Source organism: Lemur catta, chromosome 14 (genome assembly GCF_020740605.2).
Source record: "Lemur catta isolate mLemCat1 chromosome 14, mLemCat1.pri, whole genome shotgun sequence".
Classification (NCBI taxonomy): domain Eukaryota; kingdom Metazoa; phylum Chordata; class Mammalia; order Primates; family Lemuridae; genus Lemur; species Lemur catta.
This window is the reverse complement of record NC_059141.1, coordinates 28,746,197-28,764,344: the sequence shown is the minus strand read 5'-3', so window position 1 is coordinate 28,764,344 and position 18,148 is coordinate 28,746,197. Positions and strand designations below refer to the sequence as shown.

Sequence of the window (18,148 nt, the reverse complement as noted above, 5' to 3'; positions counted from 1 at the left end):
ACGCCACGAAGAAACCAGGACAGGGTGCTATGGTGGTGATGGTAATTTAGATGGGATGGAGAGGGGTCTGGGAAGACCTTTCTTAGGAGTGACATTTGGGTCAAAAGCTGAGCAACAAGAAAGGGCCAGCCATGCGAATCTGGGGGAAGGGGCTCTGCAGGCAGGACGGACTGGTGCAAGGTGGCCGACATGCCCGTGGGACAGGAGCAAGAGTGCTGTAAGCCAGGCAGAGCAGGCTGTTGGCTGAGCCTCCTCCGTGCTAGGCACTGCCCTTGAGGCTCAGATGAAGGTGCTCTGCTGGAGTCCATCAACTGAGGCCAGAAAAGTTACAGGGTTAGATCACGTAAGGCCCGGGAGGCCACTGTAGGGAATTTATTCTATGTTCGGTGGGCAGCCACTGGAGGCTTGCAGCTGGAGACTGGTGTGACCTGACGCACGTGTTCAAATGTTACTCTGGCTGTTGTGCAGGGAACAGACTTTGAGGAGCAAGGATGGAAGTGGAGGCCAGTTAGGTAGATGCGGAGGTAGAACAAGACGATGGGGAACTTGGAGGTGGGTGGCATCAGAGAGGTGTTGTGAGAAATGGTTTGGGGGTATCCTTTGGGAAGGTGGAGCAAAGATGATCTGTTGATAGAAAGGATGGAACTGGTAGAATGTAAGGGTAAGGAAAAGAGAAGATTCAAGAGTGACTCCTAGAGTTTTAGCCTGACGTTGGTTGGATCATGGAGCAGGCAACAAAAACAGGGAAGACTGAGAGAAGACTGGGGGTGGCAGAGCCAAGGGTTACATTAGGAGCATATAAGTTTCAAATCCCAGTGAGACAGCCAAGTAGAATAGGCAGTTGGATGCAGAGATGTGGAGCTTGAGCCTGGAGATGCAAGTTGTTTGGAGATATGGATGGTGTTTACAGACCTGTGGTTTACAAAATATCCCTGGGAGAGAATGGAGAGAGAATCCAGAGCCAAGGACTGAACCCAGGGACACGCCAACAAGTGGAGGCTGGGCCAATGGCTGGAACACGCAGTAGTACAGAGCCTGGCACATAGTAGGTGCCCAGTAAATGGGCACCAGCGGTTGCCATTGCTCGTGCAGCTTCCAGAGCTGCTTGCTTCTGAAGTAAGATTCATGGTGATCACAAGCTCAAGGACAAACAGACAAGGGTCTTCTGTTCACGTTGGTTAATAGATTTGGTACAGCAAAGGTGTTTTTTGAAGTGATGGCATGGGTACCTTACAGGTCTCTGAACCAGGCTCTGGTGGCCTGAGTGAAAGGCAGAACTTTCCATGTGTGGCCACCTGGCTCCTCTCTCTTTTGTGGAGAACAGGGCACACTGGGGTGGGGGACCCAGGAGCCTCCCATGGCCCCTGGATGTGCCAGCACCCAGGCGGAGATCTGTGACCCCTTCCCCACTCCTGATGCATTTCCTACACCTCAGCCTGCCATCGGCAGCTTGCACAGCTCCTGAGTGTGCAGGCACCACCTGATTGAATCCTCACCACACCCCTTCAGGCAGGGCCTGTTTCTCCATATCTCACAAGAGTGAGGCTCAGAGAAGTCATGTAACCAGCCCCAAATCACACAGCTAATATATACGTGAGCTGGACCTTAAGCCCAAGACCTCTGGTACTATAGCTTTGCTTCTTTTTTCAAGATGAGAAACAGAGGCTCCTGGGATCCCCTGGGAAACTGAGGCATGTGGCTTTGCATGAGTTTCGACACTACAGTTCACACGTGCTGCTGATGGTGTAGGACACTGGTGTTCTGCCCAGTCCCAGCTCCTCACACCCCACCTCCCTGCTCACGCTAGGTAGGGAGGGCCTGTGCTCTTTCCCACACACCTGGCTTCCAGGGCCCCATCTCCCAATTCCTCCAGGGAAGTAAGAGGCCTCCCTCAACATTTTGGCCACCCCTGAAATAGGAAGTGAATTGCATGCTGGCGACAGTGAAGGGCTGGAGGTGTTTCTAGAGCACACCTTGACCCAGGGATCTCAGCCTCTCAAATCCTGCCCACCTCATCACAGGCCTCAGACCCACTGAGGCCTTGGGCTCGCTGGCCTCACTTCCTCTTTTGGCCTCAGTGCTTTGGCCAGGCTGGCATTTAAGGCCCTCCCAGGTTCATGAGGAAACCCCGTTTTCCGGAAGTTGGGAGAAGCCAGTCTCTAATAATGGAGATTAGGCACTAGAACAGGCCAAAGGCCAGAAAGAGCCATGCCCTCGGGATAGATAAAAGCAAAGTGCTCCCCACTGCCCATGTGCAGGATTTCTCACTTTTGACACAGATGTGAACACAAATAAAAACTCAAATCATAGGAAATCGATGACTATACTTTAATGAATCAAAGTCTGGAATCCTAAGCCTCAAATGATCCCTAAGAAACTTCTGGAAGGATATACATTTGACTGCAAAGAGATTCACTTATTCCCACATATATCTTTACATGTACTGAAGGTTTCGTGCGTGCTGACGCAAGGTGAGGAAGAGGGGCTAATCAACTCCTAAGATAAATAGAGTTGAAGGCGGGATGAGAGTAAATGAGAAGTTTTCAAATGAAACTTTACATCCTTGATGTTGCTACAAAATGTTTCTTTCTGATTTGCCATCACAATAACCTGAAATACAGAAAACAAAGCCATTAATGACAAAAAGATGGACCCCGTGTTTGTGTAGATAATAAATATCACAATGGCCTTAGAGCTGGCTTCATTCAGATGCTGCTTTATGCAAATATATCCCAGCAGATTGCAACTCTTAAAGTGTGAAGTGGTTATAATTCATAAACACCCTCAGGGCTGTTTCTGAAACCCTTTGAATTTCTCTGGGGCGATGGGGGTTGAGAGAATAGGATCTGCTGTAGGAAACAGTGCAGCCTTTTATTCCTCTTAAATCTGCCTCGCTGTGTTTCAAAGTGTTGGGGGACTCATTCTCCTGTTTCAGCAAGTGGTGCCCAAGTCAGCCTGACCTTGGCCACACTGTTGGTGGTTTTGGTGTTTTTTTTTTTTGAGACAGGTCTTGCTCTGTCTCCTGGGCTACAGTGCAGTGGCATCATCAGAGCTCACTGCAACCTCAAACTCCTGGGCTCAAGCAATCCTCCTGCCTCAGCCTCTCGAGTACCTGGGACTACAGGCATGCCACCATACCTAGCTAAATTTTTTTAAAATTTTTTTTGTAGAAATGAGGTCCCGCTTTCGGTCAGGCTGGTCTCAAACTCCTGGCCTCAAGAGATCCTCCTACCTCGGCCTCCCAAAGTGGTAGGATTACAGGTGTGAGCCACTGAGCCTGGCCTGTTGGTGGTTTTAAAGTGTTTACCACATCTCATGTCATGTGTCACCAGGTGGTGTCCCAAGGGACTCCAGAGTCATAAAACTCTAGGTTTGCATCCAACTCAGCTACCTATTGAAGATCTTGGGCAGCTTTCTTAATTTTTCTTAGCCTCCATTTTCTCGTTAGTACAATGTGGATAATAAGAGTATCTACTCTGTAAGGTGTTTCCAATGACTAAGTGGGATAATGTGGGTGAAGGCCTCCGCACGGTGCCCAGCTGCGGTGAAATCCTCACCAGCCCCACGTTTAGGCTGCCCCCAGGGTGAGGCTTCCAAATCTTATTCATGTTTTTGGTCTGAGTTCATATCTGCTTGGTGTAGTGGGTCAGGTAGATGTTCCCTTTTTCCTGCCTTTTAGCATGACCCTATTTGGACTTTGAAACCCAGTTTCCCATAGGAGTCAGTGAGTGCCCATTCAGACTAGATGGGGCACTTTCCTCCACAATGTTCCTGCCTTTTAAATCAATGTCAGACAAGGATAATTGTCTACAAAAAGAGCCTATGGTTGTTCTAGGGGATCTCAAAAAACCCAAGTGAGGGAAACCAGCTAGTTAATTTAATGGTTATTTGGTTTCATATAGAAAAAAGAATGTTTGCTGAAATCATTCTATTTTGAGCTCACTAGGTTGATGTCTCTGTTTCAGTTTTTCATCAAAGGCCACATGAGCGGCCCATCTCTTCGCTGGGCTACTCAACCCCCAAACACTATTAATTCAGTCAAAATGGCTTTTAAGGACAGTGTAGCCAGGGGTGACCACAGAAATGGCCTAAGGTAGCAGAATAAAAAAAAAAAAGAGTATCCACTGCAGCAGCAGGTTTACTTAATTAAAAGTGCCAGGGTTTTGGATAAAGGCCTTTGCCCACTCCTGCATCAGCTCTATGATAAGGCCAGCGAAAGATGTGGTCAAGAAGGATCAAGATGTGGCCTCAGAAGGGGGCCCCTAAGACCCCCTGCCTTCTCTTGCGTGCAGACGAAATGCACCCCACTGGCATGTGGGCCCCGAGCCAGGCAGTGCCCGCTCCCCACTCACCATTGTGGGCGATCAGCCTGTACTGCCTGGCCAGGCACAGCTCCTCCTGCCGCTGCCTCACTATCCTCTGCACGTCCGGGGGCAGGCCGCTGGAGTCGCGGGCAAACACGAAGGAGTAGCTGTCGGCACAGGTGCCGTCGAGGTTCAGGAGGCGGCAGGAGTACTGCACGGCGTACGTGTCGTAGTCGGTGTCGATGATCCAGTGGTCGTCGTCTGCAAGCCAGAGAGCCACGGTGCCCATCGGTGCCAGGCCGGTAGTGGACTCAGAGGTCAGGGAAACCAACTGCCAGGCCCGAGAACCCAGCACCTTCCTGAAACTGGTATCGTTTCCTTAGGAAGCAGGAGACTACAGAGAATCCTGACAGCTTTCATAAAACTGGACAAATCAGAGAGGATCTTGTTCTCCTTTGTAGAAATAAGTCCTGGAGTCAGGGGGACGTCATTCCCTGCAATGACTACCTCTCACCCTGATGATAAATGTGAGAGCATCTTTCCAAAGAACCACCGAGAATGCGGGCCCATCAAAACCATAGGATACACCTTTCTCCTGCTGTCTTAGCCACCCGCTCTCCAATAATACCTGTGTGTTTGGGGCTAATATCTGGGGGCCACCAACTTATGTTACCTCCAACATGAAGATGCATCTTTTTCAGTGATCTCTATCAGCCAGTTCCCAAGCATCTCACTAACCAAGCTGCCCTCCTGCCCCTCAATCCACCAGCGCATGCTGCTCCCGCGGTCTTGCTCTCTGACTTGCCCCTAATTCCTGCGGAGTAACTCTACTCACTTCTCCGTGCTGGCAAGAGGGGAGTTTTTGCCTTGGGGGCACAAGGTGCCCACCATCTGGCATCAGATATTCCTCTTAGAGCGTGTACTCTTCACAGCGCCCCGACAGAGGCAAAGTCGAGCCGTTGAAGAATTTAGATTATATGTATTCCTCGAGGCTGAGATGTAAGCCATGCGGAACAGGTTTCACTGAAGGTGGTAAAAATATCCACGGAGGCAAGAGGGAAAATAATGTTAATAAGAATGTGGGTGAGCAATTTGCCACGGAGAAAGAACAGGGTTCAGGTTTGTCTAAATACCCTTATTCAGATACAAGGGCCACACCTCTACTTAATTTGACCTCTTGTCAACATATAACCGGGGCTGGGACTTTCTGAATAATTATGTGTCAGTTGCTACATGGACACTTCCACATGTTCTCACAGTTATCTCTCACATCCTTTATTCTACAGAGAAGGAAACTGAGGCACAGAGTCATTAAACAGTTCACCTAGAGTCAAGAAAAGCAGGGCAGCACTGGATTTCAAGCTAGGGAGTACGACTCCAGAGCCCATGTGCTTAACCCCTTTACCGCATCCTCTCCAGACAGTAAGTAAAGGGAAGGTTGGAGGGGCAAGAACAAAAGGCTTTGTGTCTCTGTCCCATGCCCAGGTCTTGGAGCAAGGGGTGATCTATGCTATGTAGTGCCCCAGTTTGAGGAACACAGAGAGGCCTGGATTCCCTGGCATTAGAGGATGTAAGGCCACGTCTAACATGCATCCTAAGTGACCTCTGGGTGTGCCTCTCTGAGAACCCCTGAAGTGCCACCTAGGATGGGGTTCAGCCCAAACCCAGGCCCTGCAGAAGGGCTGTCACCGGAGTGGGTGTGGAGCCCCTGTCTTCAGCTCACCCAGGCCTGCCAGGAGGAAGAATGAGCCACCCCTGTGCCACCCAGGCTGTCTCAGGGTAAGTGTCAGAGCCTGGGCAGGGCTGTGGGGGGAGAGATGCTGCAGACTGATGACAGCTCAGCAGCAACCACAAAGTTATTCACAGAAAGGCCACGAATAAAGGCCACCAGGCCGCCTGCTGGGCCTCACCCTAACCACCGGCTCCCGAGCACCTGGGCAGAGTCTTCCTCCTCCCTGGATGAAGTCACTTCTTCCCTGGGTATAGGGATCACTGTGCTGGTTGCAGACACCCAAGGAGCCTGCCCCTCAGACACAAAAACATTCGCCTTTGAAATGTTACCTGGACTCAAGCTATTAGCTTGGCAAACCTGCAGCTTAAAAAAATTTTTTTTTCCAAAATTGTTGCCAGAGTGTGAATTCTGACATAGGAACTAAGTAACTTTCAATGCTTGGATTAGTAAAATTGGCTACTGTTCTTGACTTTAAAAGAAGGCCTAAGTTGGTCTGGTTAATTTCCAGGCTCTTTTGGATGACTACTTCAAAGATGAAGAATTTCAATGGTAGCAACCTCTCTTCCTTCTAAGAGTACTTGCAGAAGAGGAACTGCCTGGTACTGCTAGAAACAATGAGATCAGTTCTCCAGGCTCAGCAGCTGGGCAAGATTCCTCTGGAGATCCAGACACCCCCAAACATTTCCAGAAGCAGCTAACTTCGTGCAGTGGAGCTGAGGGGAGAGAGCCCCTGATTCCCTCCACCACCCAGGAAGTGGGGTTACACAGCAGCTGCGTCTACACACAGGTAAAGTCTACCCACACAAACTGGTTTAGAGGTCTAGACTGCCAGTCCAAAATCCAAAGAAAACCCTTGGTAGAGGGAGCTGTCTCTGGTGGCTTGGTTTCATTGAAGATCTGTCACTCACTGCTGTGGGCCTGGAATGTGTCCCTTCAGTTCCCTAGACCTGTGTCCTCCAGTCATCTAAAGTGACAAGATCAGGTGAGAAACCTCCTGTGGTTCTGAGGCCTAAGAGTCCAGCTGAGCCAGCCAGGCAAGAGGTTTAATTTCTGACTAATCGTCAAAATAATCTACCAGGTCCCAGCAAACTGAGTAGAGTCCGAGGTCTTGATGCCCGAGTAAGCCAAGATTAACCTTTGGACTGAATTATCTAGACCAGCGGTTCTCGAACTTCATTACGCAGAAGGAACATACCCAAGGAGCGTACTTAAAATGCAGACTCCAGAGCCCTATCCCTAGAGTTTCTGATTCAATAAGTCTGAGTTTGGGCCCAGAAATCTGCATTTTTTAACAAGCCTTCCCCTCACCCCAGCTGATTTAGATATAGGTGGCCCAGGGACCCTGACTGTGAAACACTAATGCAGACATTTGGGCCTGTGTTATTTTTAGGCCTCACAAGGGAAAGGCCCCTTGACCAGCAGAGTGACACTTTATCTGGGAGAAGGACAAAAGGAGAGTCTGTCCATGTCTTTCTGGGAGGGCCCAAAACAATGATGATTATAGCTAATATTTATGAAGTACTTATTATGCGCTGGCTAAGCATTTTCATGCACTACCTTAATGAGTCCTTCCAACAAGCCTAGGAAGTAGGAACTATTCTTTATCCTCATGTCACGGCAACGGAAATCGAATTTCGGAGAGGCTCACCGGTATTCAACCCAAACCTGACAACGGCAGCATCCCTAACCCCTGAGACATCCGGCTTGCTGCCAGCAGAGCTAGGAGGGAAGGAGGCCAGTGCCAAGCATGCCCACGCCCGGGGCAGCAAGCCATAGCAGAGTCTGCTAACACGGAAATGTCATGTTCAACTGCAGAGAGGGGTTCCATTTAATTTTTTAATAATTTGACAACAAATTTAATGAGCATTTGCCCCTGAGTTAATGTCTGTCCCTAAGCACACCTCATTTAAAACATATCTTTCGGGGAGCTGCAGTGGGAGGAGCAGGGAGAGACTGAGCACTCAGGCAGCTCTCTGAGTGGCCTTCAAATCCGCCTGCCCACGTCAGCGTTTAAAGCGAGACCAAGGTCAGGGAAGAAATTGACACCAGGAATGGAAGCAGAGTTTTGTAAAGAAGACCCCAAAACAAGCACATGAAACAGAGGAAGGTAGATGCATCAAGTCTTACAGTTTGCCAGCTACTCAGAAAGCAGAGGAATAGTTCATGGCCTTGTACATCCCTAGGGGCTAAGAGGTGTCAGTCACCAAGTGCCGCTAATTAGTTGTGTGTTCCTAGGTCAGTCATTTCTCCAATACGGGCCCCAGTTTTTTCACTTGTAAAATGAGAGACTTGAACCCAGTGGTCTCTGTGAGTTGTTCCATTCCATATTCAGAATAGAAAGCTATGATTTGATGATGAGGGACATAACTATGCTGCAATAACATCAAACATTAACAGAGAACTTATGTCTCGGGCACTGTTCTGAGTGCTTTCTCCACGTTAACTCATTGCATCCTCATTACACAACTCCATGAGGTAGGTGCTATGATCGTTCCATTTTGCAGATGAGGAAACTGAGGCACAGAGAAGCTCAGGAACACATCCCACAGGTAGTGGTTGAGTTGGGATTTGAACCTAGGCAGTCTAATTTTAACCAGGCATGCTTAACCACTACACTGCACAGCTTCTTTCCTCAAAGGGAACCTAAGCAAGAATTTATCCTTAAGCTTCCATATTATAGTTACCTTACTTAATATCACAGCAATCTCTTTCAAGATTTCAATACTTTTGCTTTTCCTCCATATGAAATCTTAGATAAAAATGCCAATATACAGGAGGCAAAAGCAGAGCTAATCTGGTCTGGTGGGGGAGAAGGAGGGAGAGACAAAATCCTACCTCTTCACTGCGTCCTCCCCGACCCTGTCCCTAAAGGCACCCCCAACTATTCTAGTCCTTTAAGAAGCACATCTCAAAATGCCATAGAGCATTATGTGTTTACACTTTCCAAAAATTAGTGGTCTTACACCTCTGGTATTGATTTTTGTAATCCATTATCAGAAAAGTATACCTCTTACCCTACATGAATCACTTTGGAAAGTTTTGCTACACCATTTGAAATGATTTTTATTACTTCTAAGGATAAAACCTTTTTGCCCTTGCAGTGTAGCAACTTCATCTCATCTGTACAGTGTAAATCCAAACTGAAAATGCAATTTGGTTTTAAAAAATGAAATTTCATCCAACACACAACTTTAGAGGAAGTCAAGGAGTATGTGCCACGTGTACAGAGTAATGGGTTACATAAAGGACACTTCTGCCCTGCATCATCGAGTGAAGAGAGTCCCCATGAAGAGCCCCTGGGTCCTATCTCACAGGAGAGCTCACACAATACTTTACAAAAGTTGGTCTGTATTAGAAGTCCCTGTAGTTCAAGGCCATCTAATCCTGTCCTGGGAGCTGGAACCTCTGACTTCTGACATTGGCTCTCACAAACTTGTTGCATGACCTTGGGCAAAGCACTACTTTCTCTTGGCCTTACGTTATTCATCTGTATATTGAACCTCCTTTGTAGGGTTAACTCTCTCTCTCTAAGATTCTGTGGTAGCTACCCACTGGCCTACATCATTCTCTAGCTACCAAGTAGACTCCAGATTTGAAACTTAGGAGAAGTGGGGGGCAAAGGTAGAAAGAGCACGTACATATTGTGTTCTCACGATTAGGCCAAGTTCTAGGATGTTCTTCTAAGAGTCCTCAAACCCCCCCCATCCCCCCGCCCACCGCCACCCACCTCCACTCCCAATCTGAATTTCAGTGCTTGGAGGACAGGGAAGAGGCCACTGCCACCCAGAACACTGTGCCTGGCTCAGAATCTCAGCATGGGCAGGCAGAGCGCTCGGAAGTAAGCCAACTCTATGCACAGTGCTCCCTCCACCCTTGGGTGGTGTCTCTCAGCCTCTGCTGAGGCCCCAGTCAAGCTGTCTCCAGGATTCATCCCAAAGACAAGGAGGAAATTCAAAACCAAGTGGAGAGGTGATGTGGGAGGCAGGAGGGGAAAGCACGGAGGTGACACACCTTGGCACAGTGGCTGGCTGGGAAAATGGCACCTGACAAAGGTCCTTTTGAGCTTGGACAAGGCTTCTTGAGTGGGGAGGTAGAAAGTGGGGAGGTGGGGAGGTGGGGAGGGGAGGCTAGCTACTACCGATCACCGCGCCCCTCAACCTCAGGTGGTGCTGAGGGTTCCTGCCGCTTACAGACCTTCCAACAGGCCATTCTTCCCAAGGGTGTCACCGGAGAAGAAACCCAGCGATTTGGCCAGGTATGCCCCCCATTCCCAGACAGTTCCATTGAGCTGACTACTCACTTCCTTTCTGGAGAAAGGAGGCTACGCCCCAGTACTTCATCTTGAACTTGGCAGAGTCCTCCGTATCTGTGAAGGTGCCCACCATGTCTGCGCACACGTCCCAGTTACTGCAAAAGCCAAGGGGATCCTCAGCCAAGCCTGGCAAAGGGCTTCCTCTCTCCATCCACCCCGGGGCTCCCTTCCCTCCCGAGTCAGGGTCAGGCGCTCAGCGGGCAGGGGCCCAGGGACCCCGGAGCGCAAAGCGCAAAGCGCACGCGCAGCTGCCCCAAGGTCACTGACTTCAAAAGACGGACTCGGCCCTTGGCCGTGGCGCTCATCTGGCCGTTCTCGTCCACGGAGAACTCGGCGACGATGTTGTCCTGCAGAAAGAGGCCCTCGGGGTCCTTCTTGGCCATGGCGTACCAGGTCCCAGCGAACTGCGAAAGGGATGAGAGCAGGGGTCTGGCGTCTGGGGGGCACGGCCGGCGGTGGGGAAGGGGGGACGGGGACCCGGGCCACCGGGGCCCCCGGGCCGATACCTACGCGAGCCTTGTCGAAGTTCTCCTTGACTCGGAAGCTGCTCACCCGGCAGTCGCGCTCCGCCCGGCCGCAGCCCAGCGCCGCCAGCAGCAAGAGCGCGCACACCCACTTCATCTTGCCCGGGAGTCCGCCCTGCGGGGAACGCGCCGCCGTGAGCGCCGGGCGGCGGGGCCACCGGGCCCGCCAGGCCGCCCCCCGCCCGCCCCGCGCCCCCCGCCGCCCGCCCGAGGCCCGCCCGGCCGCCGCTCACCGCGGGGAGACGCGCAAGCCTGGCCGCCGCGTGCGGGCGCGCGTGGAGCGAGGGAGGCGAGCGCGCCGCCGGCCGCCCCGCCGCTTTATAGCTCGGCGGGGAGGGGGTCGCGTTTCGTAACCGCGCGGGGTGAAAGACCGAGGGGGAGGCGCCGGGCCGGCCCGGCCAGCGCTTGCACAACGCGCCCTGACTCACCGCCGCCCGGCGCGGGGAGGGTCCCCGAGGGCCGGCCTCGCCTCCAGGGCAGCCCCGGGCTTGGAGCAGCGGCCGCGCGGGGTGGCCTCGGCGGAGCCAAAACTCGCCGGCGGCGGCGAGCCTGGGGCCAAGCCCTGGCCCGGTCACCCAGCGCTTGTGCCAGCGGCCGCCAGCTGTGGCCTGGGGTGGCCTCCGGGCCCGGTTGCTCTGGCTGGAGGCTCCCGTCGACCTGGCGGGAAAACGGTGGCCTCACGGAGCGAGGAGCTCTCCGGTGCTGCCTGGCGCGTGTGCCCTGGCCCTGGCCATGCCAGTTGGCCCCTGCGCCCTCTGAGGGCCAATTGTGCAGGGGGGTTGGAATAATTCTTTCAAGTAGTTTTTCATTTTATAAAGGTTGTATTTTACTCTCTTTCAGGAGAGTCGTCGTGCCCTCTGGTCAATATTTGTTCTTTAGTTTCAACATCCTTAGACGCATTAAAACCCTCCCTGTTAAATATTATCCAGAAACGCAATCCTGGTCAGGACAGGAAATATTTTAGCAGCCTCGGTGGTGGTCGCCTACTTACCCTGTGGCACTTCTCTGAAACCGCTTTGAAAAACACCTACCGATTGTTCATGATGCAGTTTTATTTCAAAGCCATATTGGAGTTTTGTTTTCAAAACAGCTGAGGTGAGTTGGCTGAGCAGTGGACAAAGGAAGAGAGTCAACAAGGTTCTATAACGTCAATGGCCAATTAAGTCCAAATGCTGTGACTAGTTCAGATGTTTTGCCTACGTAATGGCACGATCTCCTGACCATGTGTTTTCTCTTACCATTCAAAGTTAGAGTTCCACCCCTCTGATCAAAGCAGTCGGAAGATGCAACTTTTGATTGAGTGAGAATTAGTGATGTGGCAAAGAAATATCTTTTGTTAAGATTCCTTTCATACAATATCAGTTGTGTCTCCATGGCCCAAATTAGAAAGAACCGAGATGAACTTGGACCATTTTGCAGCAGCAGACCTGAAATAGGAGGAGGTAGGGGAAGAGGAAGGTGGCTGCAGACAGGAAAGCAACAAGGAATTGTTTGGTCCTCAGACCGGCCCTTTATATGTACGACACTGGCTGCTTCTGAGCCCCTGAAAAGACACCTGTGGCTCCGCTTGGCCTCCTATAACTTCCTGCCTGGTTCTCCACCTGCTTCCCTCCTTCCCCTCCACTCCTGCACCCATCTGAGTTTCAGCAGTGTCTGGGCAGTCGATGATGCATTTAATTCCTGACTGCCCCAGAGCTAGGAAAGTCTGTTTCTGGCCAATAAGCTAACTAGGAGATCTTCTGATTGGGCCAGTTTTATCAAAGGCTATATAAACCCAAACAGCTCCAATAAGGTCTGCTCCAGAGACCCTCCTGCAGGAACCATGTGTTTGGCCATATGTGTGGTATGTGTCTATGCTATGCACCCTGGTTGGGCAAGGATTTTAGGGCACCTTTCTGTCTCCTATCCAACATTTGCATACCTTCTTCAGCATTTCAGAGGAAAAGGCTTCCGGTTTTTGCTCCAAGTCTTCCAGGGATGGAGAAAGCTCCTGGCTGAGCCTAATTGCCTTTGGACTGTTAATATTGCCAAAAAATTCTCCTAATATCGCTGGCCTTTCAACCACTTCTCCTGGAACACGTTCTGGTGATATCCTTGCACACACTGTATGTTGAACAAATGGAGGAGATTTCAGTGCATTTTTATGGTGACTGTTTTTGCAACAACATGTTTTCATTTATTTGTTAGGCGTTTAAAAGTTGGTGTAACCGTTCCCCTCCCTCTTCTCTCTCTCTCTTTTAGTGATAAATCATGAACCTTAGTGTTCCAGTTTCCAGCAAAGAAAAACAGTTTATTTTGGCATCCTTTCTTGGATTTCTTCATGATCACAAACACATAAATTCAGGACAACTGATGTTTTTAACTTCAGTGCTTTGAAATTTAGCCCCATAAAAATAACTTTTCACATATGTGTAAATGTAATATTGAAAGGAAAAATATTCACAGTGATTACCTCTGTGTGATAGGATTAGGGACATATAAAGTTTTTTTTCTGCTCTGAACCTTCTTTTATTTTTTTGAATTGTCTATAGTGAAAATGTTTAATGAGAAAATAAAACAAATATTTCTTTTACAAACATTTTTCTTGATTTTCTTCTATAAGTATAATAAAATCATTATTTAAATTACATCTATGTAATGTACACAAAAGTTCATTTCCTTGCCGTGCCTCATGAAGAAACAGACCATGTTTCATTCATCTTGGTATCCTTGTCCCTTCCCTCCACTTTTCCACAGGTTTTATCAAGAAACTTTCACATAGTAGGTGTTCAATCAACAGATACTGATTTAATTTCCTTTACTGAAATTAATTACTTTATGTAAGCTTCATAAAACATTTATTTTTAAAAAACCAGGTCAGAATTCACCGTTTTTAACATATAATTTCTCAGACTTTAGCACTTCTAGCAGAGGTGGCTACTTGCTATTTTGCCAAAGATTTGGCACTCCCCTTCCATGGTTTTAGAGCTGAGGACTACATCTGCCAGCCCCTGCCTTCCCTGAACCTTCTTCCTGAAGCTCTATAAGGCCACAAGCCTAAATTCTGGTCCGTGGAAGGTGCTATGTGTCACTCCCAGACAGGGCTCATAAAACTGTCTGCCCAATTGTCCAGGTTCTCTTTTCTTCTCTTGTCTGCCACTGGTGGAGCCTTTATCTGCCTGGGCCCCTACGGGTGATTGACTTTATGTGAATGAGTAATAAACCTCCACTGGATTAAGCTACTGAGATTTTGGGCATTACCTGGAACACAAGTTAATGTTACCTTAACACTAACAACAGCAAACAAATCACTAACTCCTAGAAAAGATTAAAAAATGTTTTTACCATAATGGAAAGAAGAGTTAATGCAAGATATTTATGTTCTTACCTTCATAAAACTGAAACATTGCCAACCAGCTCCATTTTATACAAAGTAACATTTATATCTACATCCTGACAAAGAGGCCAAGAAAAATGAAAAACAAGGAAATTGGGCAGCATTTATCTTCTGATTGCATTTAAAAGATGCCAACAAAATTGGTTGAAAATGAAAAAGGTTAGTCAGCCCATGATTTCAGATAGAAAGGGTCAAACTAATTTATTTTTAATAAGGGTTTTTCCGGTGGTTGCAAAGCCATAAGTTAATCTCATCAATTTTGATAAAAAATAATATGGGTCCCGCCAACTGAATTGTCTCTGAGATACCTGGTTATGTCCATCAATTGGGTGCAAGCAAAGAGAAAATGTGCAGATGAAACGGCTCTTTAGAGTTGATTGCCAGGATGTGCCTGAAATTCCTGCCTATAGGGGGCGCCTTTTGGCGATGAATACCTGTAGGAACAGAGAATCCTGTTTATGTGGAGCTGAAGGGCGGGTCCACTACAATGATCTGAAATGCACTTACTTAATCCAGGATATTGTTGTTGATTTTTGTGTTGATGCTTCAACCTCATGTGCACATTTTCTGGCTATGATGTAAGCATAACTTCCTGTAGAAATCATTAACTGCAGTGGAAATTTTTAGCAATGACGTAATTAAGTACTACATGTGCTCATTTATGTGGAATACCACTGAAAAATGTCAGGTTGTTAAACAGAAAGTTTAAGGAAGTTAAACCATTCTTTGGTACATCCATCCGTAGGGTTTTTTTTTTTAAAAGATTGCCTGGAATTTTTACTTAATTCTTATGTTAAAATTTAACTTTTAATGATGTTTGTCTAGATTTAAAATTCCTTAAAGAAAATGTCTTTGTGTGTTACTCTGTGGCAGATAGTATAATGTCTTGTTCATCCTATAGGTGCACTTTTTAAATTTAACCATATTTAAGCTGGTAGTTTTAGAGTAGGTTACTATCACTTATTATATGACCTTGAACAAATTACTTAATTCCTCTGTGCTTCAATTTCTTACCTGCAAAATACAAATAGTAATAATACCTACCTCATAAGATTATTGTAGGGTGCTTGCTTCGGCAACACATATACTAAAATTGGAACGATACAGAGAAGATTAGCATGGCCCCTGTGCAAGGATGGCACACAAATTCGTGATGTGTCCCATAAAAAGTAATTTTAAAAAATAGGATTATTGTAGGAATTAAATAAGATAATATATGCAAGGTTCTTAGAAGAATACCTGGCACAGAATATATATTATATATATTAGCTATTCTTATTAACACTTTTTTATTATCATTACTAGATGGCTTATATTTCTAAAAAAAAATTCTGTGTAAATGGAATAGAGTTTTCACATTGACTTAGTTATCATTTCAGAGACATTTTATCTAAATAAGTTAATTATCAATGCCTGTAGGATCTAAGATCTTGACTTTTTTCCCTCATTCTCCCCACCAGTTAATACTCTATTAAAAAACAAAAAAAACAAATATATGCTTTGAATGAACTAGAAGTGCTGACATAAAAATTAAACAATGAAGTGTAATGAAGTCAACAATTATTTTGTTGTGTTAAAAGTTCCTTCTAAGTGGTCCGTTTGGTAATTTTTTATTTTAAAATATGTCATTTTCTTAAATTGATTTTGTTTTTTTCAGTACCTAAGAGTGAACAGCCAATAAGAGACACAAAGATCTTGCCAACATGGGCCAGAAGGTCTGCAAAGGACTGCCCTGTGGAGGAAGAGGAGTAGAAATAATAGGATTCAATCAAGGACAGGAGAGAAAGAAAAGGGTATTTGTGTGTGTGCTAAAAGGCTGTCTTCTAATATTTCTCATTTAAAACTCTTTGCTTGATAAAATGTCGTTTGCTTATGTCAGTTCAGGAGGCCATAACACAGTACTATAGACTTGTGGCTTAGAAACAAGAGAAATTTATTTTTCACAGTTCTGGAGGCTGGAAGTCTGAAATCAGGGTGCCAGCATGGTCAGGGTCTAGTGATGTCCCTCTTCGTCTTCCAGGTCACAGAATGTCATCTTTTCACTGTATCCTCATGTGGAGGAAAGAGGGCTAGAGAGCTATCTGGGGTCCCTTTTATAAAGGCACTAATTCCATTCATGAAGACCCCACCCTTATGACCTAATTACCTCCCAAAGGTTCCACCTCCTAATACCATCACATAGGGGGTCAGGATTTCAACAGATACGTTTAGAGGGGGCACAAACATTCAGTCCATAATATCATCTGGTACTCAAAGTAGTTACCAGTGACCCCTCTTGCTTGCTTACTTTTTCTAACCAATCAATTGCCTACTCCTGTCAATTGATGTGACATTTACCAGATCATGCCTCACATTTGTCCCTTCCTTTTTCATTCTCGAGAAACCTCACCCACATAGACTACAGAAATAACCTTAAAACTTTTGTTTATGAATGAATGAATTTGTTCATTGCATAAATTATAGGTGTTCATTGTAGATACTTTAGAAAAATCAGGTAAACAAAAAGGAAGAAAAAAATTAATGTCTTGAATCCCACCACTTTGAAATAATTATAGGTAACATTTTGGTATAAATACCACTATGTGTGTATATGTGTGTGTTTGTTAATGGGCTCATGCTGCAATACTATTTTGTAATTAATGTTTGTTCATATCAATAGATTTTAACAATGCTGTTTCTATTAACTGCATAGTTTTCTATTCTATGGATATAATACCATTTATTAACTCCTCCTCCTATTATTAGTATGGAGACTATCTCTAATCTTTTATTTTTATAACCATGCTTGTGATAAGCACCCTTGCAACTACATTAATCACATACATTCTTAATTATTTTCAGAAGATAAATTCATAAAAACAGAATCATAGGGTAAAAGCCTGTACACATTTTTAGGGTGTTTAATAATGGGCCAAATGCAATATAGCTTCTTAATCTGTACCCCAATATCCAGTAGTTCTTTTCTCCAAGTTATATTCCTCAGCACTACCAGACTAAATTTATAAAGAACCCTAATAGTGTCACTTTCCACCTCAAAAACCTTTCAGGATGCAAAATCCTCAGTATAGCCTCTGAGGCCCCTGTAATCAGGGTCCAACCTACCTTTCCAGAGTCATCTCTCGTTGTTCTCCTGATATTACCCCACACCCCATGCCATTGCTTCTGCTGTCACCACCACCTGGAATACTCTCGATTTCCTCCCTGTCTCCTCCCACACTAGACGTGATCCCTTTTATAAATTCTCATAGCCGGGTGTGTGTAGCTCACTTCTGGCATTTATCATATTCCGTTCTATGTCTCTTGGCTTTTTATGCACTCATCTTATCTCCCTTCCTACACCACAAGTGCTTGTAGAGCAGGGACTATTCCCTAAGTCCCCACGGCAGAAGTGCAACTGTCAGAATGGATTTGGTTATTAGGCAGCAACAATAACCCTCACGCCTCGGAGGCTAAAAACAAGACAGGTTTATTTCTCATCATGCCACATGTCCCTCTCAGGTCAGCAGGGGCCTGTGTCACATGACATCCTCACTCTGAGGTTCAGGAGGCCCCTCCATCTGGGGAAGAGAGAGCTGGAACCTCTCACCCAAGCAATTAATGATTCCTATCCGAAAGTGCCATTTCTGCCTACAACCCATTGGCCAAAATTAGTCATATGGCTCTACCTGGAGGGAAATGCAGAGAATGGTGGCCCTTCCATAGAGCTGGGAGAAGGGCAGAATCACATAAGGGAAACATGAAGTCTCTACCAAATCTATAAGTCGTTACAAAAGCAAAAGAATGCTGGCTATAATAGAATGTTTCTTTTCCAAATTAACTTTCATTTTTATAAGTAGGGGAAGATTAGCATATATGGGGATTTTGTTTTTCCTGTTAAGTATAAATCTGTATATAGAATAC

At 46.7% G+C, this 18,148-nt stretch overlaps 1 protein-coding gene and 1 non-coding gene across 3 annotated transcripts; one reads left to right on the top strand and one right to left on the bottom strand.

The window, feature by feature from the left end:
• Positions 1-2,307: 2,307 nt before the first annotated feature.
• RBP4 (retinol binding protein 4) lies at positions 2,308-11,355 on the bottom strand. 2 transcript variants are annotated; one of them, XM_045567790.1, is made up of 6 exons: positions 11,301-11,355; positions 10,859-10,987; positions 10,616-10,752; positions 10,337-10,443; positions 4,353-4,565; positions 2,308-2,610 (listed from the first exon to the last, which is right to left on the bottom strand). In XM_045567790.1, exons 2-6 carry the CDS (start codon positions 10,967-10,969, stop codon positions 2,573-2,575), a joined length of 606 nt encoding a protein of 201 aa, XP_045423746.1. In that variant the 5' UTR covers positions 10,970-10,987; positions 11,301-11,355; the 3' UTR covers positions 2,308-2,572. The 2 variants fall into 2 exon arrangements, with proteins under 2 accessions (XP_045423746.1, XP_045423744.1); XM_045567788.1 differs by lacking the exon at positions 11,301-11,355 and adding an exon at positions 11,106-11,210.
• Positions 11,356-15,311: 3,956 nt separating this feature from the next.
• On the top strand, positions 15,312-15,418 carry LOC123650475. The gene has a single exon (XR_006739351.1). It is a non-coding gene; the product is annotated as a U6 spliceosomal RNA (small nuclear RNA).
• Positions 15,419-18,148: the final 2,730 nt, after the last annotated feature.

Excerpts from the sequence above, each read along its gene's own strand:
- RBP4 (XM_045567790.1), bottom strand. The coding sequence starts at position 10,969 with ATGAAGTGGGTGTGCGCGCTCTTGCTGCTGGCGGCGCTGGGCTGCGGC. Across the intron at positions 4,566-10,336 it reads CTCCTTTCTCCAGAAAGGAA|ACGACGACCACTGGATCATC; the intron begins GTGAGTAGTCAG and ends TCTGGCTTGCAG. Across the intron at positions 2,611-4,352 it reads CAGGCTGATCGCCCACAATG|GTTATTGTGATGGCAAATCA; the intron begins GTGAGTGGGGAG and ends TCTGTATTTCAG.